A 20,690-nucleotide genomic window follows, 5' to 3' on the forward strand; every position below is an offset into this window, starting at 1 on the left:
CCCTCCCACTCCACCAGGCTCTGACATAGGGCCCTTTGGGGCTACCAGCAGTCTGGCTACCGAGGCGGCTTAAGGCTGCCATCCCTGGGCCACTTCCTATCTCTGCCCTTACCCCAACCTGGGGGCCAGCTCAATCCAAGGCTTTCCCCTGCTGAGATAGTCCAAATCAAGAAAGATAAAAAGGGATTACCAATGTCCAAGGTTCATATGTGGGGGATAGGGGAATTCTTCCCACTCTGACTGTTTCTGGGGTTGGTACTCCCTTCCCTCAGGAGGGCCCTTTGGGGCAGTTAGATTAGAGATATTGGCCTTCCCTCTGTTCTCCACTGCAGGAGCCGTGGGTTGTAGGTCTGCTCTCTTCCAGGTCTTCCCCCAGATTAGCTGTTTCTGTCTTTTAATTCCTCTACCAAATGGAGCATTTGCTGCAGATGTGGTTGGGTGTGGCTGGCTTGGCCCAAAGTAATTCCTGAACCCCTAGTTGCTTGTCTGGGGTTTGTATACCCAATCACACACCACCACCATAAAACCTTTTGTGCCAACTGGCTAGGAAAAAAGAGTAACAAGAAATAACTCACTCTAAACTAGTTCTGTGCTAATCTAACACTAATCCTACACTGACAGTTGAGAACTATGGGGCAGCAGGCAGACCCCATTGCTAAATTCTGTCTCACTGCCACAGGTAGTAAGAAGGAACTGAGAGGTGGTTGGGCCCCTTCTGCCCTTTATGCACTTTGGGGAAGGGGGGAAATATGTGTGTGTGTGTGCGGGTGCAAGAGTGCACGCATGCCATATCCCAATGGACACTGCTTGCCAACAGATTTTGTGTGCATGGGGTTCATGTGCAGCTAGAATGGGATCCATGTGGACAAATACTCAAGAAGCAGTCTTTTCCCTATCTCTTAGATCCACTTCCACTTGCTAATACCCACAATTAAGATCCAAAGTGGAAAACCAGATTAAACCTGCTACAGCATCCAGGGTACCATCTTTTTGTGGTGACAGATAACAATCCTTTACAGTAACTTCATTTAGTTTCCTACAGTCCTATACAATCTTGTTCTGCCATCTTTTTTCTAAATCAAAAATATGGGTAAGGACTGTTTAAAAGTTCATTTATTCCTTCCTGAAACATTTCCACAATGGCCTAAAGAACCTCTTCTCAACTGGTACATGGTATGGGGTCTGTTTAATGGGTTGATTTCCCCCGGTGTCAATCTTGTGCTGAACCAGTGTAGTATAACCTATATCTTTGACAGCATGAGAACAACTCCTGATTCCTAACCTCCACCTCCCAAATTAGACTTTCTGCTGCTCTTTATTTAAATTTATATTGCTGCACTGGAACAACTCCAACAGAAACTCTGGGAGCTCGCTTTCACCTCTTTCTCCCTTAAAGTATTCCTCTGTACCAGCTTTTACTAGTTCACATTTTGCAACTGTGATTTTCTCTTTTTTGGTTTGTCAGAAACGTTCAGTAAATGAACAGGAATCCATTCCTGCTTCAGATTCACGAAAAGTTGGGCAGCTAAAATTCCCACAAAACCCTGGGTCTCAACACAAGTCTCAACCATTCCTTATCTTTCTCTTGCACACAGCTGATATAATGGTTTTAGCCCAGGAGTTAAGACAACTTGCCGACTAACATTCCCTAGCATTTTGAAAATGCCTGGTCTCATATCTTATATTTGAGCCCATACTCATAATTCTTCTGCTCCTATTACATATTCAGTAGCTAAATTCCCATTATTGTTTAAATGCTCAGACCCGAAGAAAAAAAAAAAGTGAGGCTACATCTTACACCTTCTGAATTTTCCCCTTCGTCTTGGTGTCTCCCAATTTACTGAACGGTGTTAGGGACTTTTGCTATATTTTGTGACTCTCCGTTCTGGCTGCCCCTCACTGTTATGTAAGGGGTTAAAGCCATCCTGGGGAGGCTGCGTAGGAGGCAGCCAATAAGGAAAAGGCTTGTAGGGCCAGCCAATTAGGGGAAGGTTTATTGGATGAGCCAATCAGGGCCAGGCTGGCCCATATAAGAAGGGGCTGCTGAGCAAAGCAGAGGCAGTCCCTCCCTGGAGTTTGAGGGAGGAGAAATGGCTGCTCAGAGGGCTAGTGCACCATGGAGAAAGTAGCGTTGGATAGGGTCAGCAGAGTATGAGAAGGCTCCAGGCTGATGGCTGCCGAACTGAGGCCCAGACACAAGGGCAGAGAAGGTGCTGGGGCTGCAGAGGAGTAGCCCAGGCAAGGAGACGGCAGAGTTGGAGGAGGAGCAGTACATGGCTGCCAGCTTTAGGGTCCCTGGGTTGGGGCCCGGAGTAGTGGGTGGGCCTGGGCTCCCCCTGTTACCCCCGCAGGCCACCTAGGGGATTGGCTAGAACCTGGACTGCAGATTGTCACTGAGGCAAGTAGTTGGAGTGAGGACTGTCAGTCCCCCAGAAAGGGGGAAAGAACCGAGTGGGGCACAGACGGAGGGCTGTGTCCAGAAGAGGATGATGCGGTCTGGGGAGTGACGAGGGTCCTGGACGCGGAGACAGGAGTGACAACAGGCGAGACACCACCTGAAGAGAGCACCTTGGCTCCTGAGGAGGGCGCCTGAGCTAATTCCTAAGATGGCTAGCAGGAGGCGCCACGGTGTTGAGTCAAACCCTGTCACATCACGCAACTTAAATTTGGCCCACTGTGCATGTGCATTATGATACAGTTTTTAAGTACATGATCTCATACTATGTTTTTCCACAGGACCTGTGCCTCATTCAGAGTACAGAATAGATGGTGCTCACTTAATGAGCAGCTGGGGGCTTTGAACTGATATAACTATTCCAATGGTTTCAGAGTAGCAGCCGTGTTAGTCTGTATTCGCAAAAAGAAAAGGAGTACTTGTGGCACCTTAGAGACTAACAAATTTATTAGAGCATAAGCTTTCGTGAGCTACAGCTCATTTCATCAGATGCATTTGGTGGAAAAAACAGAGGAGAGATTTATATACACACACAGAGAACATGAAACAATGGGCTTATCATACACACTGTAAGGAGAGTGATCACTTAAGATAAGCCATCACCAGCAGCAGGGGGGGGAAAGGAGGAAAACCTTTCATGGTGACAAGCAAGGTAGGCTAATTCCAGCAGTTAACAAGAATATCAGAGGAACAGTGGGGGGTAGGGTGGGGGGGAGAAATACCATGGGGAAAGTTTTACTTTGTGTAATGACTCATCCATTCCCAGTCTCTATTCAAGCCTAAGTTAATTGTATCCAGTTTGCAAATTAATTCCAATTCAGCAGTCTCTCGTTGGAGTCTGTTTTTGAAGTTTTTTTGTTGAAGGATAGCCACTCTTAGGTCTGTGATCGAGTGACCAGAGAGATTGAAGTGTTCTCCAACTGGTTTTTGAATGTTATAATTCTTGACGTCTGATTTGTGCCCATTCATTCTTTTACGTAGAGACTGTCCAGTTTGGCCAATGTACATGGCAGAGGGGCATTGCTGGCACGATGGCATATATCACATTGGTAGATGCGCAGGTGAACGAGCCTCTGATAGTGTGGCTGATGTGATTAGGCCCTATGATAGTATCCCCTGAATAGATATGTGGACAGAGTTGGCAACGGGCTTTGTTGCAAGGATAGGTTCCTGGGTTAGTGGTTCTGTTGTGTGGTGTGTGGTTGCTGGTGAGTATTTGCTTCAGATTGGGGGGCTGTCTATAAGCAAGGACTGGCCTGTCTCCCAAGATCTGTGAGAGTGATGGGTCGTCCTTCAGGATAGGTTGTAAATCCTTGATGATGCGTTGGAGAGGTTTTAGTTGGGGGCTGAAGGTGATGGGTAGTGGCGTTCTGTTCTTTTCTTTGTTGGGCCTGTCCTGTAGTAGGTGACTTCTGGGTACTCTTCTGGTTCCGTCAATCTGTTTCTTCACTTCAGGAGGTGGGTATTGTAGTTGTAGGAATGCATGATAGAGATCTTGTAGGTGTTTGTCTCTGTCTGAGGGGTTGGAGCAAATGCGGTTATGTAGCGCTTGGCTGTAGACAATGGATCGAGTGGTATGATCTGGATGAAAGCTAGAGGCATGTAGGTAGGAATAGCGGTCAGTAGGTTTCCGATATAGGGTGGTGTTTATGTGACCATCGCTTATTAGCACTGTAGTGTCCAGGAAGTGGATCTCTTGTGTGGACTGGTCCAGGCTGAGGTTGATGGTGGGATGGAAATTGTTGAAATCATGGTGGAATTCCTCAAGAGCTTCTTTTCCATGGGTCCAGATGATGAAGATGTCATCAATGTAGCGCAAGTAGAGTAGGGGCATTAGGGGACGAGAGCTGAGGAAGCATTGTTCTAAGTCAGCCATAAAAATGTTGGCATACTGTGGGGCCATGCGGGTACCCATCGCAGTGCCGCTGATTTGAAGGTATACATTGTCACCAAATGTGAAATAGTTATGGGTGAGGACAAAGTCACAAAGTTCAGCCACCACAAAGTAAAACTATTTCCCCATGGTATTTCTCCCCCCACCCCACCCCCCACTGTTCCTCTGATATTCTTGTTAACTGCTGGAATTAGCCTACCTTGCTTGTCACCATGAAAGGTTTTCCTCCCTCCCCCGGCCCCCGCTGCTGGTGATGGCTTATCTTAAGTGATCACTCTCCTTACAGTGTGTATGATAAACCCATTGTTTCATGTTCTCTGTGTGTGTGTATATAAATCTCTCCTCTGTTTTTTCCACCAAATGCATCCGATGAAGTGAGCTGTAGCTCACGAAAGCTTATGCTCTAATAAATTTGTTAGTCTCTAAGGTGCCACAAGTACTCCTTTTCTTTTAACTATTCCAATGAAACTGCTCCAGTACTAACCCCTAGTGTGGTTATGCTTGTAACACTGTAAAAAGTGATTTGTAATGGTGCAAGTATGTCTAGTCTAGGGATTTGCACTGGTGCAGCTATATTGGTATTTTGCACAGATGTATAAACTTTAGTGCAGGAGGATTTAGTGTCCTTGTATTCATGATCTTTTTTATAGAAATCTGAAAAACTGAGTTCTAGCAGTCTTACGGATATTTCTAATTATGCACTTCTGATTTCACTACCAGATTTACATCCCCCCCACCAAATGGTGGATGGACTGCTGAACTACATAGATAGCCACTTCATTTTCTCCTGACTGATTAATCTCAGCCACGAGGTTTTGGGTCGATATCCAGGCCCCAGGTAAACTAGGTGAAAAGACATTGCAAAGAGACCTTCCTGGTAACATTAAATGTAGTTCAGTGGCATTGGCTCTGTACAGTCACAATGCTGGAAAAGGAAGATAGTGCTGAGGGTATGTTTCCCAACAATGAGAACATGCGGAGGCCTCTTGGAAAGATGTTGTTTGAAACACACTGCTTGCAACACATGTATAATAATTTGTCTCCACAAAAACAACCTGCCAGACATGTTATAAAAGCAGCATCACTTGCCGCATAACCTCAGCCATGCTGAACACAATGCCATCAACAGGCTCAGGAACACCTCTGACATCATAATCAAAAAGGCTGACAAAGGAGGTGCTGTCGTCCTCATGAATAAGTTGGAATATGAACAAGAGGCTGCTAGGCAGCTCTCTAACTCCATATTCTACAGGCCATTATCTTCTGATCCCACTGAGGATTACCAAAAGAAACTATACCATCTGCTCAAGAAACTCCCTGAAAAAGCACAGGAACAGACCTGTGCAGACACATGCCTAGAACCCCGACCAGGGGTATTTTATCTGCTTCCCAAAATCCATAAACCTGGGAATCCTGGATGCCCCATCATCTCAGGCATTGGCACCCTGACAGCAGGATTGTCTGGCTATGTGGACTCTCTCCTCAGGCCCTCCCAGCTATCTTCGAGACACCACTGACTTCCTGAGGAAACTACAATCCATTGGTGATCTTCCAGAAAACACCCTCCTGGCCACTATGGATGCAGTGGCTTACACCAACTACACCTCTTCACCAACATTCCACACAAAGATGGACTACAAGCTGTCAGGAACAGTATCCCCGATAATGTCACGGCAAACCTGGTGGCTGAACTTTGTGACTTTGTCCTCACCCACAACTATTTCACATTTGGGGACAATATATACCTTCAAGTCAGTGGCACTGCTATGGGTACCCACATGGCCCCACAGTATGCTAACATTTTTATGGCAGACTTAGAACAACGCTTCCTTAGCTCTCATCCCCTAATACCCCTACTCTACTTGCACTACATTGATGACATCTTCATCAACTGGACCCATGGAAAAGACGCCTTTGAGGAATTCCACGATGATTTCAACAATTTCCATCCCACCATCAACCTCAGCCTAGAACAATCCACACAGGCGGTCCATTTCCTGGACACTACTCTGCTAATAAGCGATGTCACATAAACACCACCCTATAGCGGAAACCTACTGACTGCTAGACTTACCTACATGCCTCCAGCTTCCATTGAGGACACACCACACAATCCATTGTCTACAGCCAAGCTCTAAGATACAACCGCATATGCTCCAATCCCTCAGACAGAGACAAACACCTACAAGATCTCTATCAAGCATTCTTAAAACTACAATACCCACCTGCTGAAGTGAAAAAACAGACTGACAGAGCCAGAAGAGTACCCAGAAGTCACCTACTACAGGACAGGCCCAACAAAGAAAAGAACAGAACGCCACTACCCATCACCTTCAGCCCCCAACTAAAACCTCTCCAGCGCATCATCAAGGATCTACAACCTATCCTGAAGGACAACCCATCACTCTCACAGATCTTGGGAGACAGGCCAGTCCTTGCTTACAGATAACCCCCCAACTTGAAGCAAATACTCACCAGCAACCATACACCACACATCAGAACCACTAACCCAGGAACCTATCCTTGCAACAAAGCCCGTTGCCAACTCTGTCCACATATCTATTCAGGGGACACCATCATAGGGCCTAATCACATCAGCCACACTATCAGAGGCTCGTTCACCTGCGCATCTACCAATATGATATATGCCATCATGTGCCGGCAATGCCCCTCTGCCATGTACATTGGTCAAACTGGACAGTTTCTACGTAAAAGAATAAATGGACACAAATCAGACATCAAGAATTATAACATTCAAAAACCAGTCGGAGAACACTTCAATCTCTCCGGTCACTCAATTACAGACCTGAGAATGGCTATCCTTCAACAAAAAAACTTCAAAAAAGACTCCAACGAGAGACTGCTCAATTGGAATTAATTTGCAAACTGGATACAAGTAATTTAGGCTTGAATAGAGACTGTGAGTGGATGGGTCATTACACAAAGTAAAACTATTTCCCCATGTTATTTCTCTCCCCTCACCCCACCCCCCACTGTTCCTCAGACGTTCTTGTTAACCGCTGGAAATGGCCCACCTTGATTATCACCACAAAAGGTTTTCTTCCTCCCTGCCCCCTTCCTGCTGGAATAGCTTATCTTAAGTGATCTCTCTCCTTACAGTGTGTATGACAAAACCCATTGTTTCATGTTCTCTGTGTGTGTATATAAATCTCCCCACTGTATTTTCCACTGAATGCATCCGATGAAGTGAGCTGTAGCTCACAACCTATCCTGAAAAATGATCTCATAGATCTCATAGATCTTGGGAGACAGACCAGTCCTCGCTTACAGATAGCCCCCCAACCTGAAGCAAATACTCACCAGCAGCCACACACCACACAACAAAAACTCTAATCCAGGAACCTATCCTTGCAACAAAGCCCAATGCCAACTCTGTCCACATATTTATTCAAGTGACACCATCATAGGACCTAATCACATTAGCCACGCCATCAGGGGCTTGTTCACCTGCACGTCTACCAATGTGATATATGCCATCTTGTGCCAGCAATGCCCCTCTGCCATGTACATTGGCCAAACCAGACAGTCTCTTCGCAAAAGAAGAAATGGACACAATTGTGACATCAGGAATCATAATATTCAAAAACCGGTAGGAGAACACTTCAACCTCTGTGGCCACTCAGTAAAGATTTAAGGGTGGCAATTTTGCAACAGAAACAGACTCCAACGAGAAACTGCTGAGCTTGAATTAGTATGCAAACTAGATACCATTAACTTGGGTTTGAATAGGGTCTGGGAGTGGCTGGGTCATTACACATATTGAATCTATTTCCTTAAGTTAAGTATCCTCACACCTTCTTGTCAACTGTTTAAATGGGACATCTTGATTATCACTATAAAAGTTTTTTTTCCTCCTGCTGTTAATAGCTAATCTTAATCAATGAGCCTCTCTCAGTTTGTATGGTAACTTCCAACTTATCTTACTATATGTTCCATTATATGCATCCGATGAAGTGGGCTGTAGCCCACGAAAGCTTATGCTCTAATAAATTTGTTAGTCGCTAAGGTGCCACAAGTACTCCTGTTCTTTTTGCGGATACAGACTAACACGGCTGCTACTCTGAAACATGTTATAAAAGTGTCAGTTACAACACCCTGGATGATGTCTTTGGCTCAGATCCAGGTGAACCAGTGCAGTCTATAATTTACTGTACTCTGCATTGGAATCTACAAACCTTGCAATTGCACTAGTTCTGCCAGCCGGCTTAACTCATCCCACAATGCAATACCTGAGGTTTGGGAAATTACCACACATGGGTGAATAATATCTGGTTAACTCATCTGTGCTGCTTTGAAAATTTTAATCAGTATACTGTGGTTACTTATCTAAATTGCCCGTGAAACAGTTTGGTGCATTGGCACAGCAATACCGTAGAAACATTTTAAGTATTTCCTTGAAGAATTACAAACATAGCTCAGACATCAGGCTGACTTTTCAGTCAATGGTTTTACCTAAGGACATCTAAAAAGCAAAGAGCTACTTGATTAATAAAGTGGGTTCTGGAGAGGAAAGAGCCGCAGCTTTGTGAAAGCGAACATACATTAAAATGAGTCATCACAATCTTGTGTAACAGATAAAGGAATATAGAGGAGGAGAAACAAGTCCCAGATATTTACCTCATGCAGAGTTGATGACACTGTTTTCTGAAGAATAGGCACAAATTCTTCCACAGATGAAAAAGCGTTAGGAGCCAAAACTTGATAAAGGCTTAATTTCTTGGCTATAACAAGCAAGGAAAATGCTAAATGAAATATACACTTATTTTGTAATCCGTTCTTCATACCACATTAAGCTCTTTTATATGCAATACCTTTCAATCCATTTGTCTTTAACCAGCCTGCTGAGGTTTTGGCCAGGAAGCTTGGCATTTGTATAACAAGAGGTCCTTCATGCTTCGGAGGCTTGGGTAGGAAACTAGCAGGTGTCAACTTGGTAAATTCTGTGGAAATCTAGACAGATTTTAAAAATGCTTTATCTAAATATCAATAATTGTTTTCTCAATTTTAAAACATAGAAGCATACAAATGTAGGGGTGAAAGGGACCTTGCGAGGTCATCTAGTCCAGTCCCCTGCACTGAGGCAGGACCAAGTATACTTAAATCATCCCTGACAGATGTTTGTCTAACCTGTTCTTAAAAACCTCCAGTGATGGAGATTCTATAACCTCTGTTGGTAACCAGTTCCAGTACTTAATTATGCTTATAATAAGGAAGTTTTTCCTAATATCTAACCTAAATTTCCCTTGCTGCAGTTTAAACTAACTACTTCTTGTCCTATTTCCAGTGGACATGAAGAACAATTGATCACTGTCCTCTTTAAGACTTCTCAAGTCTTTTTAGTCTTCTTTCCTCGAGACTGAACATATACCCAGTTTTTTAAACCTTTCCTCATAGGTCAGGTTTTCTAAACCTTTTATCATCTTTGTTGCCCTTCTCTGGACTCTCTTCAGTTATCCACATCCTTCTTAAAGTGTGGTGCCCAAAACTGGCCACAATACTCCAGCTAAGGCCTCACCAGTGCGGAGTACAAGTGGTGCATTTACTTCTTGTGTCTTACATACAATGCTCCTGTTAAAAGACTCCAAAATAATAACAGCCTTTTTCACAACTGTATCACATTGCTGGCTCATGTTCAATTTGTGATCCATTATAACCCCCAGATCCTTTTCAGCAATACTACTGCCAAGCCAGTTTTTCCCCAGTTTGTAGTTGTGTATCAACTTTTCCTTCCTAAATGTAGCACTTGTCTTTATTGAATTTAATCTTGTTGCTTTGAGACCAATTCTCCAATGTATCAAAATTATTTTCCCATAGCAATTTTACATATGCTAAAATGTGAGGTACCAGTTAGTTGCACAGCTAACTAAAAACTGGCAGAATGCTGTAAAAATATTTTAGAACACAGATAACATTTCCAATGATCCCTTTTAAAATAGCTTTTGGAGTATAGCATTCCACTGCATACATTGTATTAGGCACACTGCAAACTTGTGGATTTCAATGGCATTGCATATTATTACTGCAGCACTAGGGCTCAAAAACTCTTATATATGTTCTTAGCAACTCCATAACTATCAAGGGCTATACAGAATATATAAAAGGAGCAGAAGTGGTGCCCCTCACTGTGCAGTAGTGTAGAAAGTCATGCTTCTTCAAAATAGTCCAGATGTCAGTCCAAGGACCAGTGTGCCTGCTGGCCAATTCTACAACAATAGGGAGCCATTTGGATTTGTTTTCCATGGGGCAGAGTTTTGCCCCAGTATGCTTATTAAAATATTACTGTTCTATAAAAATTGAAACAAAATTACAGTTACATTTCTCAATGTTATCTTCTCCTCTGGCTGCTGAATAGGGGTTTCCTCTCAACTACGTTGAGATGTGTTTCCACTACTGCTACATCTGACACTCTTTGGTCAAACAGAAATGGTTATGGTTAAAAAACACACCCAGCTAATACTTTCTTGCAAACAAAGTACATCATTTCACTTAAATAGTCTCCATGCATTTATTTACACTACAGAAAAGTAGGCGGCTTAGGTTTAATTTAGGTTTAGTTTATTCCCTTTGCATCAGAAATATGTATTTTCTCTCATCAATCTCCCTTGACCCTACTTGCCGCTCCAACTAGCCCTCCTTCTTCCATCTCTAAGCTCACTGAATGCATTGTCTACAACGTCTTTCTAGAGTTCCTCTCCTCTAACTCCATCCTGGACCCCCTCTAGTCTGGCTGCTGCCCCTTGCACTCCTCTGATCAGTCTCTCAACAAAGTCTCTAGTGACCTCTTCTGGGCCAAAGCTCAGGACCAATACTTCGTACTCATCCTCCTCAACCTGTCAGCTGCCTTCAACCCATGCTTTTTTCTCTTGAAGTTTTATCCTCCTTCAGCTTTTTTAACTCCATCCTCTCCCGGTTCTCCTCCTATCTCTCTAATTGCTTTTTTCAGTGTCTCATCTGGAGAATCCTCCTCAACCTTCCCCTCCAACTTTCTGTGGGGTCCTAAAGGGCTCTGTCCTTGGTCCCCTTTCTCATGTCCCTCTCCAATTTATCTCTGGGTAATCATGTTAATAAAACACCTCTGCAACTATCATCTCAATCCTGACCACACACAGATCTACCTTTCTGCTGTCTCCTTCTATCCAAATTAAAATCTCAGCCTGTCTTTCTAACATCTCCTTGTGAATATTTAGCTGTCAATTTAAGCTCAACAGCCTCAATGGGGCCCTGATCCAGGACAGGGGCTCCTAGGTGTTATATTTGCAAAACAGACAGAGATAGATAGATAGATGTAAAGTAGGGTCTGAATGAACGCTGGGTCTGCACTGACCAAGCACAGCAACTGTGAGAGGGGTGCAGAGAAGGGACAGGCACATTAAAGGGACTTTTGGGTGACTGGACTTAAGAACCTGGGGGAAAAGGATGCTGCCCAACTTGCTTGGGGTGGGTCTTTTGCACATGTTTATGAACTCTGTTTGCAGTGTTTTCCCAAATTAATGCCAAGTTATTTCCCTCCTTTTATTAAAGATTTCTTTTCTACACTCTGTGCTTGCAAGTGGGGAAGTATTGCCTCTCAGAGGCGCCCAGGAGTGGTGTGTAATTTTCCCAGGTTACTGGATGGGGGCTCGAGCTGGTTCTGTGTTGTATTGATGGAAAGGAACCCCTAGATATTGAACCTGGCCCTGGTTGCTGATGGCTTCGCCTGACAGAAGGGTTACATATAAATAAATTTTCAAAAAGGGATATATCCTAATTTTACAGAGCACACTAGAGCTTATGGAGAACAGATCATGCAGATGGTTCCCTGTTGTAGCTTGTGTGGCCAACAAGTTTCTGGACTGACACTGGAACTAGTTTGGAGAAGCATGGCCTTCAAAGACACTACAGTGTGGGTTTGATTCCATTTGGTAATTACAGAGCTGGCAGAAATACATACTAGAGTTGCTGTGCCCTAGTGCTGTCATAGCATTTATTATGTCTATAAACTGCTCAAGAGTTATCTCCTTAAAAAGAATGGAGTTAAATTTAGTCAAAAATCCTATTCTGGGAGATGTGAAACATATCCAGAGAAAGAAACACAAGCAGAAGCTCCTATCAGCTGGTGTTTTCCCTTGCCTTAGAGACAGGCATTTCTAGAGTCCATGAGAAAGTCCCCGTGACACCTGATGGAAGTCCTCTTTTTCTGCCTCCAAAACCCCTGGAGGAGAGGACCCATCCACCTGCACAGCATTGCCCCTTTTACCTGCGAGACAGAAAAGCTTACTTTGTTTTTAAAAAAAATCTTATATGCATCTAAATTTTAAAAAATAGAGCTGTTAAGCTCATTTACATTAAGGGTGGTAAGCACAGATGAGTTATTAAGATGTTTCTAGGTTGTCAGGCCCCCGGCAGGTACATGATGGCTTGTGTATGTGGCAAAGAAAAAGATGTGGCATACAAGACAACATAGCTCCTTCTACGCAAGTCAAAGCCAACATAAAGATGTGATCGAGAAGCATTTCCATCTCAATAAAGCAGTGCAGCAAATTCTTCAGGTGCTTTACAGAAGGAGAGAAAGAATATTTTCCTGTGCCTTTCTCTTTTTCCCAACCTCACTAAGGGCATGGGGAGGTTGGAAATGGAAATAAAAGTTAATGAATGAGGCTAGCTTTTAGGTAGGCCAGCATTTGTTTTGGTGTCCATTATGGCCACATCCTATGTTTAAAAAAATATTTTCCCTGCTGCTCTCTTTTTTGGTAAGTATTTCAGTTTACCAAAATAATTGTACCTAGAATGACTCCATTCAGGATCCATTCAAAGCTTTCCCTTACCATTTGTTAGTATTTATCTGATCTTACAAAGTACAGCCAGTAAATAGCATTTAAATTTATCATTGTGATCTGTTAGTATAGTATGTTTTCCATATTCTGATAATTAATAAAGAGTTCTGCATGTCTGCGCTATACACAGATTATCTCAAAACAAAACAAAACAAATACTGTACTTACATCTTGTACTCTACCAATAACTGAATCACCAATCCTTCCCTGGAAAGTTTCTTTGATGCTGCTGAGAATGTTCTTAGCTTTTTGGGATTCACAAAGCAGTAAATAAACATCGCTACTATCGTAATTCTGTTATGCAACAAGAAGAGGAAAAAAGGTTGAAAGGATTATACAATTCCTACATTGTATTCAGTGTAGTAATAGCTGTATTGGTCCCAGGTTTTTAGAGAGACAATATGGGTGAGGTAATATCTTTTATTGGACCAACTTTTGTTAGCGAGAGAGACAAGCTTTGGAGATGCACAGAGCTCTTCTTCAGCTCTGTGTGGCTTGAAAGCTTGTCTCTCTCAACAACAGAAGTTAGTCCAATAAAAGATATTACCTCATCTACCTTGTCTCTCTATGCTTCATAGTAAAACATCAAGCAAAAATGCCAGCTCATCTGACACTGGTTTACCAGTTATTTTATGGGCACTACCAATGATGCTGCCTCGCAGAACAGAGTAAATGTAGTTGTATCTATTAAGATTGTGTACAGAAATGTCTCCCATTATTTAGTGAACATGAAATATTTGAATTAGTCTTCAGTGATAAAGCCCATAACTTTCATGCTACTTAGAAATTAGACCAGTGGTCCCCAATCAGTGGAGCATGCCCTCCTAGGGTGGCATAGAAGAATGTTCATGGGGCACATCAGGGCCAGAACAGTCCCCATGGGATGGGGAGGGAGTGCCACCCAGCCCCACTCTGCCCCTAGCTCTGCTGTGGCCCTGTCCCCAGCCTCGGACCCCGCTGCCAGCCCCCATTGTGGTCCGGCCAGGCCCACTCCCAGCTCTGGCCCCAGACCCACCCCCAGCCTTGGCCCCCTTACCCCTGTCTGTGTCGTCCCCCACACAGCCAGGGCCCTGTTCCTGGTCCCACTATATCTGCAGAATATCTGAAGAAGTCTCCTGCACCCTTAGGAGAGCATTCCTGATTCTTGAAAACATTTAATTTTAAGCAAGCTCGTAAGTGCTTTCCTGAACAAAGATTTGAATTACCAATTCTTTTTACTATAAATTGCTACAAAGATGAGAACTTATTTCACCAAGAGTGACTGCATGAAAATAAACAAACAAACAAACGAAAAAGTTATTCTCTGTACTTCTAGCCTAAACCTACCTCACTTTTTGAAGAATAGCAGTGATAACGGCCTCCAACAACTTCTGCAAGGTTCTTTAAAACAGCCTACATATATGAAGAGAAGAAAAGTTACTTAAGATTTGGGCATCCCAATTTATAGGATTTCTTGTTGCTAATTGGCTCTCTAAAACAGAGTAGCACCCTTAGATGTGTGTAGCAAGGGCTGCAAACAATTTTAAGATGCTGTAATCTTTTCTAGGCTATTATACTTAGGAACAGGAAAACAACTAAGATAGCCTGAAGAGACTGATAACAGGTGACAAGATTGGTCACAAATAAGCTTCACCTCTGGATTAAAATGCCTCTTCCTTCTAAAGGGGAAATAAAAAACCTCTTTCTTCTAAAGGGGCAATATTTCACAGCACTTACTACTGGAGATTGAGATCCCACAATAAATATTTGAAAACATAATTTAACACTTCTGCAAATCTATGAATGTATAAAATATCTTAACTACAGCTCAAAAGGAAACAAATGACAGGTCATTTTTAAGACATATACAAAGAATGATTACTTACAGGAGGAACATGATTGCTACACTCATATGCAATGGTGTGTATCAGCAGCTTTCTCCCCAAGGTACATTGCTGAATATAGTCAGACAATATTTCCGAAGACTGATCGGGGCTGATGAAAAATGACATCCACAATTCCATCAACCAAAAAGAGTAGAAAAGGTCATGCTGGTCAAACTGACGTGCTTGTGGCGGGGTGGAGGAGAAATATCAAATCACAGGAACATAATTTAAGCATTAAGCAAAAGGGGGTACCTGCCATTTTGTAACTTTTTATACATTTGTGTATCTGCTCCCTTTTCAACAGTTCCTCAAGTGTGGTTCTACTCTGAAAAGCAAGTTCTAAAATAGTTTCATAGAAGTCCATATTTATCTGTAATGACTTCTGGATCAAATTTGCTTGGTTTACAAGATCCTGTGTGATGCTGGGCAAGCCACATACAACAAACTTTCCACGGGTATTCACTTCCACATGCAATTAAAGGCTGTATCATAATGCATATATACAAAGGGGCCAAATTGGGTCTGCCTGGGTTACATTCACTCTGGCATTTCCTAATTTGAGAGTGCTTGACTTTGAAAACTTTTAATCTTCTTAAACCTTAATTTTGTATTTCCTAATTTTTTGTAGTTTAGTTTATTTATTAGAGCAACTTTAAATGATGTTTTTTGTCTTTGAATTTCCTTAATTCTTTAATAGAAATAAAATCTTTTATACCTGTGCTATTTAATTAATAAAGCGCTTACACATAGGTTGCCTTCAGTGAATTTACCTCAGACTACCATTTTTATGGCCATTCGCCACTCAATATCATGTTGACATTGAAAGTAGTTTAATTAAACTGTATTACAACATAACTTTAAAATGCAACTTCAATTTTACTAAAACTTCTAAATTGTATCAGAAAACTTATTAGGGACTCTCAGCTACAATTTCTCACTTTTTTAAAGGTAAATATTCAGAAAGCCATACCCCCTAATTTATAAGAAGCAGATAAGCAATCTACATGAAAAGGAGCTGGAAGTTTGCATCTTATTTTCATATAACCCTTTCTGAGGAAAGGAACAAGCAATAAGAGAAGAAACAGTGCAACTTTCCCCAGTACGCACCCAAAGGGGAACACCAGCAGCTTATTCAAACTCAGTCTGCTTTCCTTACAACTCCTCCTTGGACTCTTCTTTGTAAGAATATTATGGGAGTGTGAGGTAAACCAGTTAGCCAAGGCATCCATTGTCATGACAACTCAAATAAACTGGAGTGAGAGTGATGCATGGCTGATGTCATAATGTTCCTGCTCAAGCATCAGCAGGGAGAAACTTAGGTGTACTGTGTGTGTGTTGGGGCGGGGGTGGGGAGGAAAGGAATCAGGATTCTCTTTCCTCAAAATCATCATCATTCCACACACATATGAATTACTGGCTGAATGTTGGTTCAAATTCTCCATGACATGTTTAGAAAAAAAAAAGAGTTTAAAAAATGGTGAGACACTGAGATGCACACTCTGTAAAACAGAAAATTAGGGTGCAACCATAACTCTAGTTTTGTGTACTGGTGTGGTTGGGGAAGCACCCCACTGTGGAACTTCCAGGCACCCCACTCAGGCAGGCTTTGGCCCATTGGCTAATTGTCCCTTCAGTCCCATCCCCTTCTGGGGGGATTGGAGAGGTTTAGCTCCAAAATGTTCTTAAACAAAAAGCAAATCCAACTCAACATCGGGCCATCCACCATTCTTCCCATCGGGTCTCCAGGCCCTTTCCTTTGGGCTTGGTTGCCCAACAGTCTCTTACTCGTGTGTGGTTTGCTCCCTAGAGTCTAACTTCTCCCTCCCAGCTGCTGCTCCGACTAGTAGGCTCCACTCTATGCAACTGTGCAGGCAAAGCTCCCTTCAGACAAAGAGTTCCATTTTCCTTCCTGGCCAATCAGGCCTGAAGTGAGCCAGGCTCCCTCCTTTTAACTCCCCTCCAGGTTTGGAACTGACCGCAGGCATAGAAGGGTGGGGCTAGCTGGGCCCACAAGTTCTCCTTAACCCCTTCTCTGCTGTTTTGGGACTACTGTAAAACCATAATAAATCAGACCTGAGCCAAATCTGCAAACCTTTCTTTGAAGCTCCTAAGTGTTGGTGATTCAGTTAAAATGGAGTTTGGATCCAGACTACCCCAAAATATCACTTTAGCAAAGTCAAGAGTCTCCTCAATGCACCTTTAAAATAAATTTAATAAGTAAATATAATGGAATTAGCCCATATTGGTTACCTGTGCATTCAGAGTCCTTTATATATTATTCTTTTCTTGCACTCATTCATTTCAATTATGCAAACTTTAAAATGGACACCACAGACTGCAGAATTTACGTCCAAAATCTGTGTCAGATCAACACTGGCTGCTGGCCAAAGCATTATGGATTTTATTTTGCTCCAATGCTTATGATCACAGAAAGCAGATTAGTATGAACACACAATGCTACTTCACAAAAGTAATTTCAGAGCCATTCACATTCTCATTGAAATCCTCAGTGATGCTGATGATTTTTATTGATACAATACTAGTGTTAGACATTCTATTTATCAACAAGTATTTATCAAAAAGAGGACAAATTTGAAGGGAAAACTATTTTCATATTGTTACAGAGAGGATTAGCAAGTAATAAGGGTTAAAATAGAAAAAGCAGCATACATGTAAATGAGGAAAGAACTGAAGAAAGGGGGATGTCAATAATGTCTCTTTAAAAGATAAAAATCTAGCCTGATTTACAACTAGGTGGAAAGTATAAGTCTGAAGCATTTAATTCTTTATGCAAGTTAACATTTATTGCCAGTTTAGATAGTGGACCTACCAGCTTCCTACAATAAGAACCAGTGAATTCAGTTCCCTCATTGTAAGGACCTTCTTTAAAGCTTTCAGCAAATTACAGCCTCCACTGGGTTGCAGCTCCTGCACCCACTGTCTTGCTTCATCTAGGCTAGGAAGACAGAAAATTAAAAACTTATTGTACACTTAACTAGTATATGGCCTTTTTTATTCAGCATCAAGATCACATAGCCCCTGGTTGATGGCTAAGATCTCCTGTGTGATTTACCTGTATGAATGAGCAGACTCACCTGCAATGCACTCACAATTCATTTTTGTATTTTTTCTGGCAAATGACTGAAGGCACAAAACTACAGCTACAATTCACTGTGAGTACAAAACTGCTCCTAATTAAAAGGCGGCCCTGTTTGAAAACCCATTGTTATAAGCTAGGAAACATACTTACACGCGCACATTGACGTTTGTTGGATTCTCCCATAGAGATGAAATCTCAGTACCAAAGGAGAGGAAATATAACTGTTTCTTATAACACAGCTGTTCATCTATTAGACACTTAATAAAAAATGTTAGTGAGTTAATATCCCTGCTATTACTGGAGTTATCATGTACAAGAAAAAAAATTGTGATTTGCTAAAGTCAGTTCAGACTGTAGTATTCTGACCTATTATATAGGATAACTAGGCACAGAACTGAAGTGACATAGATTTTGTTTTAGTTTGGCACACTGAGAGACAGCAACTTAACCTAGTCCTTGTGCACCATGCTGACATAATATTCCCATTCAGTTGGTTAAATGGGGAAAATACATACTGTGTCAATTTCATCAGCACCCTTTAATAAGCAAGCAAATGAGAGATAAATGATATTGATTCAGAAAGCACATGTTTACCTATTGAGCTGTGATCATACGAGCAACTGAAAAAGAATGAAGTAGCTATGATAGGATGTCAGATAAAAGTAGCTTTCACTTCTAGGGCTATACCTTAGGTAGGGCATTCTAGGCCCTTGTCAACCAGAGAGTGTAACAATTTTCTTGAAGTATCTTTACTTATGCTGCACAAATTATCAAAGAAGTAGGTGCAGTCAATTTTAAGTAACCTTCACTGGTATATGAAGAAAGATTGTACAGAGAAAGCTTCAAAACCAGAAAATATAATTGTTATTGTGATATTATAGTGTCTACCTTTAATAATCCTCATTAGAAACACTTTGTAAAAATAAAGAACAGCAGAAAAACACCGTTTTGTTTCTTTTGGAAGTTGGGGAAGAGACTGTAAGTCAGTAAGGTCCTGACCCAACAAAAAGCACACTTTGCTGCATCGAAGTGCATAAGCACAACTGCATCCTATTCTTTATAGGCATAGTACTGTATGTACAACTTGGCTCTCAGGTACTATGAGCTATTTATTTCTATTATGTACATTACACTAGCACAGGAGTTCTCAATCTTTTTCTTTTGGAGGCCTCCCCCCCAACATGTATAAAAACTCCACAGCCCACTGTGTCACAACAACTGTTTTTCTGCATATAAAAGCCAGGGCCAGCATTGGGGGTAACAAACAGGGCAATTGCCCAGGACCCCATGCCACAGGGGTCCCTACAAAAGCTAAGTTGCTCAGGCTTCAGCTTCAGACGGCAGGGCTGGGAGCCCTGGGCTTCAGCCCCACTCTGCGAGGCTTCAGCTTTCTGACCGTGGCCCCAGCAAATCTAACACTGGCCCTGCTTGGTGGCCCCCTAGGTGCCCCCGGACCCCTGGTTAAAAACTGCTGCTCTAGCAGATGCTTTTGAAGCACATCTGTCTGGGGTTGGTTAATATTTGAAGTCAGGTCTTTAATTTTTATTATTGTGGCAGATGCTTAAAATGTTTGAATCCTGATATTAAACTAATAATTTCTACTTTAAAAGTGATTAAGGTAAATCTATACATCTCCAGCAAATTAACTGTTGATACTTAAGAGTAATATGTAAATAAGTGATTATTACACTTACTTTCTTCCCTGCACTCAGGGAATCTTATTTAACTTACTTTAAGAGTCAGAGTCTCTTTCAGAATTATTTACCAAAAGGTCTTTCTGGAACTCAAATAGTCGAGGTTCACAACTTATATCAGATACATCAACCAGGAGTCCAACTTTGTTCCCTTTTATAAGGCCGAACACCTAAACATATAAAATGTTCATTTAAATATTTTGTGCTGATCTAACTTTAAATTTCAGTATGTACTTCTTTATGCTGCCATTTTCATTTAAAATATTACATATTTATTGTCACTGTTTCATTTTTTTTAAATGCTTAAAAAGTAACAATGGCAGAGCAAAGAGAAAGAGATATGAGTTTTGAATTCTAGCTTCTGTTCTGAGTGGGCAATACTCCCTTTACCCCTAGATGCCATATTTTTTACTTGAGAAAATGAAGGATTACTCATTTCCATAGTATCCCCATCATGCCAGTCAAGGGTGCTAGCTTTTTGGATACTGCCGATACGCAATCCCTGCTTATAAAATAGCCATCTGAATAAAGGCTCAAAACATATCTTAAATGAAACATCTATCAATTCAGAAGACAAAACATTGCTCCATTGTGCTCTAGTTACTCACAATATGGGAAAAATACAAAAAGCTTTCTGGGTGGGATTCTAGACAACTATTAAAGAGTTAATTTATCCTGTAACACCATATGCAGGTTCTCCTTTAAAAGCATATTCAAAAGTTAACATTACCTTTCTGCTGTCCTCCAACAGCCACTGAATTCGCTGGTGATAAAGTTCAATTGCTCTGACAAAATACAGTGCACACATTTAAATAATGCATTCACTTAAATGGTATGTCAATTTAAGT

The 20,690-nt window shown here is 41.9% G+C and overlaps 1 protein-coding gene across 3 annotated transcripts in view; it reads right to left on the reverse strand.

Annotated features, from left to right (window-relative positions):
- The window catches only part of VWA3A (von Willebrand factor A domain containing 3A), a 77,372-nt gene that overhangs the window by 43,351 nt on the left and 13,331 nt on the right, over positions 1 to 20,690 (reverse strand). For all 3 annotated transcript variants that reach the window (XM_038420741.2, XM_038420740.2, XM_038420749.2), the window contains exons 6-14: positions 20,573 to 20,627; positions 19,914 to 20,012; positions 18,299 to 18,405; positions 17,879 to 18,004; positions 15,049 to 15,157; positions 14,510 to 14,575; positions 13,352 to 13,477; positions 9,182 to 9,320; positions 8,988 to 9,091 (exon numbers count right to left, since the gene is read on the reverse strand). In XM_038420741.2, coding sequence (XP_038276669.2) covers positions 8,988 to 9,091; positions 9,182 to 9,320; positions 13,352 to 13,477; positions 14,510 to 14,575; positions 15,049 to 15,157; positions 17,879 to 18,004; positions 18,299 to 18,405; positions 19,914 to 20,012; positions 20,573 to 20,627 — 931 coding nt within the window. The remainder of the gene's footprint in view (positions 1 to 8,987; positions 9,092 to 9,181; positions 9,321 to 13,351; positions 13,478 to 14,509; positions 14,576 to 15,048; positions 15,158 to 17,878; positions 18,005 to 18,298; positions 18,406 to 19,913; positions 20,013 to 20,572; positions 20,628 to 20,690) is intronic.

Source organism: Dermochelys coriacea, chromosome 10, assembly GCF_009764565.3.
Source record: "Dermochelys coriacea isolate rDerCor1 chromosome 10, rDerCor1.pri.v4, whole genome shotgun sequence".
Taxonomy (NCBI): domain Eukaryota; kingdom Metazoa; phylum Chordata; order Testudines; family Dermochelyidae; genus Dermochelys; species Dermochelys coriacea.